General features: G+C 36.6%; 1 protein-coding gene across 19 annotated transcripts in view; it reads right to left on the bottom strand.

The window, feature by feature from the left end:
- RIMS1 (regulating synaptic membrane exocytosis 1) overlaps window positions 1-12,196 on the bottom strand; it is a 305,427-nt gene that overhangs the window by 147,795 nt on the left and 145,436 nt on the right. For 18 of the 19 annotated variants that reach the window (XM_059842637.1, XM_059842630.1, XM_059842618.1 and 15 more), the window contains one exon: window positions 9,870-10,741. In XM_059842637.1, coding sequence (XP_059698620.1) covers window positions 9,870-10,741 — 872 coding nt within the window. The remainder of the gene's footprint in view (window positions 1-9,869; window positions 10,742-12,196) is intronic. The other variant, XM_059842628.1, reaches the window with a different exon arrangement.

Genomic DNA, 12,196 nt, shown 5'->3' on the forward strand with positions numbered 1-12,196 from the left:
TCAAGGAATACAAAATAGAGTGAGAGTGATTTTTACACAGGCAGATAATGGTAGCACAAGGAGGAATAGTTTCCAACTAGAAGAGATTTAGATTAGATGTTAAACAAATTCTCTACTCAGTGGGTGGTGAGGCACTGGAACAGGTTGCCCAGAGAAGCAGTGGGAGCCCCATCCCTTGAGGTTGAGCAACCTGGTCTAGTGAGTGGATCCCTGCCCATGGCAGATGACCTTTAAGGTCCCTTCCAACCCAAGCCATTCTATGAATAGAACCATTTTATTTATTCCCTTACCACACATAGTTCTCCCAACTAATATTATAGATATTAAGCTAGGACCCAATATGGAATCAAAATCTCTGTGTAATGGAATTTAAATACATCCTTAAATTCTCTGCAGATCAGCATTGAAAATTGCAAAATAATCCCATGCTAATTATGGTCCAAATGAACCCTACAATACACATTTCTCAACGTGCTCAATGGAGCAAGTTAGACTTGGTCCAGTTTGCACATCAGGTACAGCAAAGACACAGCTGACAAAGTAAAGAATGATGATATTTTCTTTTTTAAAATAGAAAAGGTCATGTTTACAGCGAGGAAGAAAACATAGAAAGAAATTATTCTAAATATAATGTTTTATTAGCAGCTCCCTCATGGCTGAAAAGAATGTGTAATAAAATATTTAATACTGAGGGTCTAAAACAATTCTGATGTGAGCAAGCATTTACTGCATACCATCACAGTATTTCCAAGACATGCACTCTCTAACAAAAAAAGGCTGAAGTTGCTTAATAATTAGAAAGTTTTCCATATACAATTTTAGCAGTCAGTCAAGGGTATGTGCTGAGGAACTCATGCACAAGAGACAGGTATTTTAAAGACATTAAACATATACAAATGCAGAGATTTAAAGTGCTGGAATACCTAAAAGAGTAACAAATTCAACTCTCAACATCTAGAGCAGCTGGGTATCTACAGAAGGAGTGGTGAACTGACTAACAGCATGTTGGACCAGCAGCATGTAGGTCCTGGCTGTCTACTAGGTGCCTTAGCCAGCCAATAATCACTGTTGCATATTACACTTTGCACATGTCGTGCTCACAGACTTTCTGTTCTCACAGCAAATTTACTCACAAAAGACAGAAACACCTACCAAACTGAAAATTGAGCTGCAAAACACTGTCCCCTCCTTGAGTATCTTCAAGCTGAATGCTGAAAGAAAACTGTCTCCCTTTGAACTAAAAACTTAGAAGAGTCTTTTTTTTTTTTGGACTAGAAAACAAACATGATAAGTTGTCAGAATCATTATTTTAAGGTCTTAAAAATTGCGGGATGAAGGTGTAGAAAATGAAAAGAGCAGAAAGGTCCAATGCACACAAATATCATACTGTTGTATCTTTCAGAGGTGTCTCCATTAGTAAAACAAACAAATTAACAAAGTCAAAACAAAACCCCACAACCACATTTTTAAATGTCCCACAAAACCAAAATAACCAAAAACAAACTGAAAAGACACCAAGGCAAAGAATGAAAAAGGCTGTAAGGTCTAAAAAAACGAAAGAAAGAGTTTCGCAATATTTATAAGCATAGAAATATACTTAGTATACATACATGAATCACTTTGATACCTGATAAGAAAACCAAACAGGCAAATAAAAGGGTAATTTAGATGACTAGCAGCAAATTAGTATGTCGTGAAAACAGGCATCTAGGTTCATGGAGGCAATCTGCAGCCATCTATGAGAGAATGCAAGCATGTCAGAGGACACTAGAAAGTAACCTGAAATTCTGCTGGTTGCTGATAAATGGACCAAAGAGGTACTTAGGAATAATACATCCTTGCACTAAATAAGCATTCTAATTTATTATCATCAAGGCAAGTTGGAGTCTCAGTCATGTACTGAAATCTGGCAAACTTAGGCAATGTACAATCATAAAAAGAAAATCTGGACTCCACTGAACTTACAATTTAAATGCAAGGCAATAAACCAGCAGACAAATAAATAAGGAACAAGTGACTACAACTTATACCGTTGTGTTAGCCGGTGCCAAATGGGTTGTCACTCCTAGTGTGCCCTTAGAGTAATCCCTGGAACAGCTGTGCCCTGGCCCAGCTAGCACTCTCTGTTTACTACTAGTCAGGACACAGGCCAAGAGCAATCCCTAACAGACAGCTTCCATGCACTCCTCTCTTGAGGAGTGCACAAGTTCAAACACTCTTGAGGAGCTCAAGAACGCGCCGCAATTCATTACTTGGCCACAAAAGTGAAAGAATGGCCCTTTCATTGGCTAGTCAGTAAATATCACTAATGGGGTGGGCATATTTGAAACCATAGCACATGTTGTGCTTGGCATCATGGGAGGAGATAAGAATCAGCTTAAAGTGTAGATCAGTAGTCCCTGATTTTGAAGCTCACAAGTTGTACAGGAGAAAGAAGGAACAAAGAAACCATCAGAAGAATACAAAAAACACATGAGCAAATATAGAAAAACAGTTTTCAGAGGGACATTCAAAATGGACAGAATAGGATGAAACCATGAATATTTATTCAAAGAAAACACAGGCATCTCCTAATTATTAACCTTCTTTCTGACACAATCAAGTTTTTCCTAGAGCTGTTTATCAGTATACTTATTTTAGAAACCTCTATCTACTCAAAGAAATGCTTAAAGAAAGAAACTGGAATGGTTCCTGTGTATTACAATAATTAAGTGTGTTATTGTACACTAAAAATTATATGGAAAGATATCAGAAAAATATTAGCACAGAGTACTAACCAATAATACTCAGTACCTCACAGTATAACCCTATGTTTGAATTCAATAGGATGATCAGAATGAATACACTAAGAAAAGGACACAGAATGACCATCTTCAGAAAATAAAAGAATCAGATGCTTGTTTGTTCTTAGTTAACTCTATAATTAACTAAAATTAAAATCGGTAACAGTACACATATTATTCTAGAAGCCAGTAATTAATTTACCTTTTTGTTTCATAGGCTTTCATTTTGCACCCAAAATGGGACAGATATCCCATACAGGTGGAAAAATGCAAAGGTTTGGATTTCAGTTCCAAGACCTCAACTCATCCTTCAATACACTGCACGGACCATTCAGTTATGCAGCTTTACCAAACACAGTTTGATTCATCTTTCATATTTCATCTCTTTCTCTAAGTTCTCAGATCAAAAAAATAACAGTAAACATTGAGTTCACGTAACTTTTAGAGTATACAAAAAATACATGCATATCAAAAATACTGAATGGCAGAAGTGTAGGACAGAATCAACCTCTGGCTATAACACCATGCCATGTGTCAAGTTACTGAGTTTTAAGTCCAGTTAACTTTACAGCTGTACTTTCAAAAGTACTACTCAGCAGCTAAAATTAGGGCAAGCTTTTCAAAAGCTTTTTCATCTCCCTCTTAGATCCTTAAGAAGTGCTCCATGACCCAGAGCTCATGCTCAAATTCTCATGCCTGCTACCTGCAATGGCTTCTGTATGGAAAAAACTGACTGCTGAATGTTCTTGAGAATTGATCTTTCATGGAGAAGCCTATAGAGCTCCTGGGTTTCTCTACAAGTTCAAACACTCTCAAAGCTCCTGAAAGTAAAGGTACTCTGATGTCAAACATGAAGTGTTTTTGAACATAAGACTCCAACCCAACCATGCTTCAGTATCAGCCCTCCTGCAATGAAAATAATCATCTTACCACTGGAAAAATTACTATCAGGACAAATTCGTTGCTTCTTCATGAATTAGATGTGCAGAAGAAAGGTAAGAAGAACAAACAAAGAACAAACATCTAATAAAATCCTGAACTTGTGAAAAATCAAGCAACCCAGAAGACAGGGCATATTAATAGTAATGAAACATAAGGTCTTGCCAACTGAGATAGATATGAAAGAAATCTAGACCTCATGGTTTGTGACGTCATCTTGGTAAGTCAAAAGGTGCATTTCTTTTTTCCTTTTCCAAAATCAGATTATTACGGCATTTTTTACAGGAAATGGCTCACAGGCTGACAAAAAAAGAACATGGTATGGAGAGGAGTACTGTGAATTTAGCCCCAGATGTTCCCAGCTCAGCTCAGATCCTGCCACAGGAAGAGCAGCAGTATTTCTAACATAGAGCAACTTCAGTGCGGGCTCTGAAGAAAATTATTTTTATTTTCAGGAATCCTCCATTTCAACTGAGTAAGAAATTTTGATTACAGTTTTTCTTAACTTGGCTTATCTACCCTCAGGGTTAACATGGTTTCTGGCAGCAAGTTTCAACCTTCCTAGCAATAACTCAGCCTTCCAGGGGAAGAGAGAAGCACTTACTCAACCTCTCTCCCTCTAGCTACTTCTTTCTGTTTTCTTTTTTCATCCCCACTTCTTTCCTAAACTATTCAACCACAATCCATCCCACCTTTCCTGCTTTATCATGTTTTATAGACATTGGTGATACTTTGCTCTTTCCTCTGAACTTCCTCCAGCACAACCTTCTTACAGTAAACTAGAAAAAGGGCAGCATTAGGATTTTAGAGGAAGATTCAGCCACATATCTTACATGACATCCTCATGTATATGCTTACATATTTCTCTGAAACGCAGGATATCTTGGAAACAATTTAACTTTTCTCCCCCACTCATGTTCAGCTCATCTCACTTGTATAAGCATGTACTTTAAGTAATTTCATATACACAAAGCAGATTTTTTACTGCCCAACTCTAACTCAACAAGCACTTATTTACAGCTCCACAAGCACTGTAAATAATTTCAGGTGCTCAAAAGCACTGAATACTGATAGCATTGAATAATGGTTGCAATGAACAAAACTCTGAAACTATAGTCATTTTAAATTATACTTCCATTAAAATCTGAATCAGAGGTAGGTGCAAATTACTGCACAAGGACTAAAAGATAAATTTGAACTAATTTTTAAAAACCAGCAATCTTCCTAGGAAGGGCACTTCATTTTATACTAAGTTAAATCTAGCCCACGCTTTTAAACAAATTCTGCTCCAGTTTTAAAACTCCATGCTCAACTCTCCAAACAGATGTTAAAACATGCTAGCAGATGTTACAGTACAATTTGACTTGCCTACACTCCAGACTGAAAATATCTCAGTCAAAAAGTTTAACTAAAAACATTTCAAACCAGCCTCCTCTCCTCCACAGCCCTCTCCTGATGTTTTCTTTTGGTTCCTTCACGGGCCCTACTGCACATGTCTGGTTTCTCTCTTAGCCCCCAAGCCACCTTCCATGTCAACAATGCTTACAGAGCTTGAAACAAATCCCTAGGGCAAGGATATAATTTATTCTCTCCTTCCCCTGGGAGCACCCCCAACCCAAAGGGACCCTCCAAACACCAGAAAAGGATGGAGGAAGGGCCAGATCCTTTTATGCGGGAGCTGAGCCAGCATTGACATATTTGTCAGCAAATCACAGCATCCCTTTCTGCTCCTGACCTCCACATCCTCTCCTCCTGCTCACAACCCCCTGACTCACACCTGGGAATAAACCAAGAAAACAGTACAATCCCTGTCCATAACGTTTTCTAACCAGAAATTAATGTCATAAGAAAGAAATGAAATTAAATTGGGTTCCCCTGTTCCTCACAGTACCATGAGAAAGGCATTATGAATGAAACAATCATATCTTCCCTGAAAGAAAACAGAAAGCCATTTCAGGAGTTTGTTTTTCAAAGAAGGTGCCAATTCTATCATGATCTTCTCACTCTCAAATAAATCCATTAGCAAATATACAGAGTGAGTTTTACTTAGATTTTCAACAGTTTACTACCAATTTGTACTCACAGTTAATTAATTGTGAGAAATTAATCATCATTTCAAGCCCAAAGTCTGGGAAAAAAACACACATGTAGGCAAATATGAAAAATGTAAAATCATTCACATATTAATTTACATAAAAGTACTGGAACAGTACCTCCTCCACATTGCTCCAATTTCCAACAATACCTTATCTTCCATTTTCAAAGCTTGCATGACAAATTCCAAAGTATCTCTTGTATCCACCAATGGATATAATAACTTTTATACAACCTCATCTAGACATTAAGTTCTACAGAAATTCTTATTTTTCAACTTCAAAGAAAATACTTTTTCTCAAACTTATACCAAATACAATTTGCATTCTTCACTGGATGGCAGTAGACAGAAACTGTTACTTTTAAAATGAGGTCTGGATTTAATTTTTAATACTCTGGAATACGTTATTCTTGCTTGTCTTTGAAGTATGAATGCAATTTATGCCTTCTACAAGGATTCCTTTCACCTTGCCAGGACCTCACTGAAAATGCAGTCCTCCTATTGTTCAACTATTAGAGATTTCAGAAAAAGGAGTTCTGCAGCCACTAATAATTAATAATAGAATGAAAATGATTATCAGCAATCTGTAGTGTCCTGTAAAGGGTGTAGATAATTTAAAAAGAATTTGAGATGACACTCATCAATTTTTCTTTTTGGACACTGTACAGAGCTCTGTCTCTAGATATACTCCAACATGGGAATAATTTGACACAAATCTTTGGATCCTCCACCAAAGAAGAAAAACCCAACGACATTTATTTTTTGAAAAGAAATTTCCCAGTGCTTGTGCATAATTTTTTGAATAATTTTGAAGAAATACATATTAAATGAATAGAGTAAATAGCAGGGGGTGTACTAGCTAGATTAGGTTGCTTTTATGAAGGCTTTTTGGGCTTAGAAGATAGGGTAATGCAATACTAATCTGTTTCTAGGAAATGCAAATGTTAAAAAATAACACTTGCACAGTATCTGCTTTATATGACATTTTTGGCTAATGCTTTTCAATACAGTCTTATCCTCTCTACCTGTACTGTATCTTTCTCTGGGGCATCATTTGCCTTTAAACATCCCTGTAAGCTGCTTCTCACAGAAACTTCTATTTTATTTGTTCAACATAGAACTGAAAATAGTACATCTTGATTACTTAGTCACCGATCATTTCATATTGGCACTCACCAAACGCAAACATTACTTTTAAGATCTTATGGTTTTTTGATAGAGCCATTCAAAGTTTCTTGCTTCATCTATATTATCTGGCACCAGGTTTCTGACTGAGCTGACATTTAGATAAGAGAGGATGGATTCCAGACCCTCCTGGGCTTATAAAGTAAAGCACTATAACTTTGAACCTGTGCAGTATCTCTCCCAAGTTACAAGTAAAGAACTGAAGAAATTCTGGTGAAATTTGGTTTGTAACAATGCTATTAAATTGCAAAGAATTGGATTATAGCCATGGTTATAATAGCAGCATTTTAAAATTATTTACATATATATATATATATATTTCTTTAAAACTAAATCCTTTTACTGTAGCATACATTCTTTTAGAATGGGATTTCTAAAATATTTTCTGGGGGATTTCTAAAATATTTTCTTAGGTAATAAAATCTCCTGCCTTTCCATCTATTTTTATTAAATACTCCAGACTATTTCAAGTACTGATAAAAATGTAACTGTAAAAATAATTAGATACTTTACTATCAAAAAATGCTTCTGCTTTCTCATTTCTATTCACATTTCCTATCTCTTTTTTTATGAGCTATACACCCCCATCTTCTAAGGCTTTCCATTTGCAATCCTTGCTATGGAAAAAAAAAGTCACATCAAAAACCAGGAAAAAAAAAGTCTAAGTATCATAACTATTAAATGAATAAATATACCTCTGTAATTAATGCATTGAATACCCCTCCACAAACACATACACACATACATATTTATGCTGACAATTAGATACAAAGTCCCAAGGAATGCTCAACAATGTCAATCATGTATGTGCAGGTCAGTGGTCAGACAGGTCCCTAACATACTCCTATCAATAATTTTTATTCAAATACACTGAGGTAGCACTCTGATATGATACCAACCAAGGTCTCCACTCTGTAAAGGGGGACACTGAACATGTGTCTAGTACGTAACCAAGAACTTCATTCAGTCACTGAGAACATAAAACTTTAGCAACATTTGAGATTCTCTGGAATTCATAATACTAAAAGAAATAAAAAATCCAAGCCTTTATGTTTTAACAGTACTCAGGGAAATTGGTCAAAAGCTGAGATCAGCGTCATGAGCCTGAAAGCAGCTACTGAAACATTTTACTTATTAAAAACTATTATAACACCAACTATATCAATGTAATTATATCAGTATAGTAACTTTCAGCCTGGACTTGACTTGCATAAAAACAACCTTTCAGTTTATAAGAATAACCTACACTGGGTATTGGAAATTCTGTCTACTTCATAAGCAATCTCAAACTGATAAGCATAATGAAAGCAAAAGACAAAGAATTAAAAGAAATGCTGTATTACTGACTTCTACTACCAACAGATGGAGTCAGGGAAAGTGACACAAATCCAAATGTCAGTTTAAAATATTGTCACAAAATAAGGGAAAGAGATGTGTTGTCTTAGAAAGATAGAATAGTTGAGACTGGAAGGGACCTCTGTAAGTCCCTAGTTCAAACACCCTTCCTCAAAAGTTGTGTCAGCAGAGCAGATTGCTCAGGGCCTTCTCCATTTGGGTTTTGAACATGTCCATGGATGAAAACTCTACAAATCTCTGTGTGATACATTCCAGTATTCGACAAAATTCAGTCAAATAGTGAGATATTTTTTTTTGTTATGTTTGACTGGAATCTGGAATAAAGTTTCAGAGTAGGATCACCATTCCTCCTTAAAAATGGGCAGAAAAGCAAGTTTCCCTATTTCGAATGTAAAAGCTCAGGCTTAGAAAGTTAAAACAAGTGGTTATTCAGATGGGATAGGAGAGAAATCTGCTATCTTTGCTATGTATTCCTAGAGCTTTATGTGATGCTAGGAGACCACAACATCAGATAAGACAGACAGACAGGTTAGCTTATATGAATCACAGACATGTCAGGAAACAGTGCCAGGAACTAAAAGGCAATGCAGACAAGCCTATGGAATTTTCAGTATGAATATCAGCAAGAAACCTTCAAGGTACAAACGCAGAGAGTTACACTAAGGAGCTAAGAGCCAAAGACTCAAAAAGCTTTCAGCTCACTGTACTGTCAGCTAAAGACAAAGCAGGATTATAACACCGTTGCTAAATCCTGCCACAGTCTTTTCTGACAATGCTTATTTTATCTGTTCAGGGTTCCTAAATTTGTTTAACTTCTTCAGTCAGAAAAAAAGGCTTTGTTTAAAAGCACATAGTGTATTACAAGTTACTCCTTGATGCTGAGTGTTACCATCAACAGATGAAGACAAACTGAAACAACAGACTTTAAACATGCTTCTTAGCTTGACAGAAAATTCATCTAGACAATAACTTTGCCAATTCTAATTTTTTTTCTACATAACACTCCCTTTGCCCCATATCTACTTGTCCTTAGTAACAATGAACTCTGGCAGATTTTTGATATGTTATTAAATGTAATAAAAATTTGCATATCTTATGATGCTTTATAATGGTCTCCACTGATTGTTACAGAAGTCACTTTTAATTTCCATCCATCCACAGAAAACTGTTCTATGTACAGACAAAAGAATGAAGTAATGACTAAAGGAGTACAGATATCATCAAGAGAGTAGACTAGAACCCTTGAATTCTGTCACTTCCAGGTGAAAGAGGGAAGAGAATGAAAAGCAAATTCATCAGCTGATGCTACCTGTAACCACCTCATCTAAGAATGAAAAAGGAAACATTGTAAAGCACATGTAATCAGGTATAAGACACTTCTCAGTCAGCAAAAAAATAGAAAGGCAAGGGGAAAAAGTGTTTGATTAAAAAGAGGAAAAGAGAGAGAAAAATACAGATTTTTTTTTTCCCCAAATCATGGCCATGTGCATAATATACAGAAAAGTCCTTACCTTTTTCACTGACACTTTCACTTTCTATCTCCACATCTTCACAGCTAGTATATTCTGGTGTTGATGCCCCTTCTTCCTCTGAGCTACTAACTGACATCTGCCTTTTCTTTCCGCCTCTTTTTGCTCTATGAGGCTTTGGAGGGGATGGCCGCACTGATTCCGACTGGTCAGAGCTAAGGGAATCATTCCTTAGCATGGTCTCCATTTTCTCCCGCTTTGCTTTTCGCATGAGAATAGCAGAGCTAGGATCAAGGCGGCTCTGTTTTATAAAGGAATCGTGGTTCTTGTATTCTACGTGTTCTATAGGAACTGGACTATGCCTGGGAGTTGGTGGGCTATGATTAGTTAATTGTTTAGAAACAGAAATTCTTACATCACCTGTTCTGTCTATAGAGTACGACCTCTGAGTTTCCACAAGAGATTTTCTGTCCTGAGTTCCCTGTAATTGTGAGCGTTTTCCTAATTTATTCTCAGGTACCTCCGCTTCCTCCATTTCTGTGTGTGGCAAAGCTACATCACTGTGTCTTCTCTCGTGTCGTGCTTTAGAAACTTTGGCGTGCATGCGCATCTGCTGCTCCTCAGGGTGTGGTTTTACAGGGTATCTTGCCAGATTGGGGTCACTCTTGTAACGGGTATGATATTCATCTTCCTTCCTTTGTTTTTCATCGTCAGGCACTTTGCCCTCCTCAAGTTTCTCTGGCAAGTCTGGGTAATCCTGGGACTTGCCTTTCTCCAGCCTTCTACCTTCATGCCGCTCTTTACGCTCCCTGTCATCTGCTGGTCCTTCTTTCTGAAGTGAGGATTTTGGCACACGCTTACGCTCACTCTTTACACCTTTGCCATTCTGGTCAGAAACCAATACTGCCTTCTTCCTACAACGAAAAGGAGTACAGTAATATGAAGAATTGAATGGAAAATAGAAATACTTGCATACAGTTAGGGAAAGCAATTTCAAAACCAGGACAGGCTATGGCAGAAATGAAAATACTGAATCCATTAACACGAATTAAATCTATTAATCCTTGCATCTTAATTATATTTTCCAATAGCAGACAACTTCCAGAGTCCACAAAAACATAAATTATGAATGGTCCAATTAATGAGTAAAATCAAAAACTAATATTGACATGGATAATTTACCCTCATAAGTAAGAAGACCCAGAGTTGTCTTTGTAGTAACTGCAACATTGTGACAGAGTACTGGAGTATGTTCTCCATTTTTCTGGCAGCAGTCATGGGAGTTACAGACAAACCACACAATTCACTTCAAGTGCGCTGACAGCACAGATATTAATACCACCAAATGGAGTATCTACCACAATAATATTACAGAAAGAAGTAATGTAGTTACAAAAAAAATGCAAAAGACAATATATCCAGAAATAATATTTAAACTAGTTTAATTTATCTTTGAAACTCTAAAAAGAAGTGCCCGTTTCATAAGCATGTAAAGAAAAGCAAATTGATTCCTTGAGATAAATTAATGATATTCCTTTCCTATATTTTCTCCAGCAATAAAAGAGGATGAGAAGTTAATTTTTCTATGCAGACATAAGTACAAAACAATAAATAATGAAGCTGCATTAATTTTTTTTCTCTTTCATATTCTGCAAGCCAATATGCAAGCCAAATAATCATAAAATTCCTTTATGGTGGATATTTTTATTTCTCTCATCATTCCAACTGCCCTTTCATTTAGCAGTTTACATATGAATCCATTGATTTTGAAGAAGGATGAATACAGATACACAGTGTATTTGAGAAGAATGCACACTGGGACAAAGTCACTAGGACTTTGTTTTGTGGCACTGAATCTTCCCTTCCACAAGTGACATCTTTGGATTACATATCAAAGACCCTCACAAAGAACAAAGTTGGACATCATCCACATTAAGCTCCTTTCTCTTTTTTTCTTTTCCCCCATCTCCTCTTTCTCCAGAGTTTTTGGTAATTAATGGGACCTGAGCTTACTATAGTCTTTAATCAGAATGATTGGAATTAATCTGAAACTCTCAGTGACAAGCAAAGAACACTAATTTTCTATAACTAATATGAACATCTCAGTTTTGGGCATCAAAACAGAAATCCAAAGTGTTTTCCTGCCCTGAAAGTTACAGCTGCTCTGGGAGCCTTCCCTGTGCTGAGGGACAAAAGTCAACAGAATTATGGAAGAGCATCACTTACACAGTACATATATGTAACACTAACCTGAATTTAAGTTAAACCCAGAGAGATCTCACCCACACAGTAAGTTACTAGCCACTGCTCATCATCCATTTTCAGCTCCAACAGTTAGCGGGAAAAAAAAATCATCAACCATTCTGGCC

Source organism: Haemorhous mexicanus, chromosome 3, assembly GCF_027477595.1.
Source record: "Haemorhous mexicanus isolate bHaeMex1 chromosome 3, bHaeMex1.pri, whole genome shotgun sequence".
Lineage (NCBI taxonomy): Eukaryota > Metazoa > Chordata > Aves > Passeriformes > Fringillidae > Haemorhous > Haemorhous mexicanus.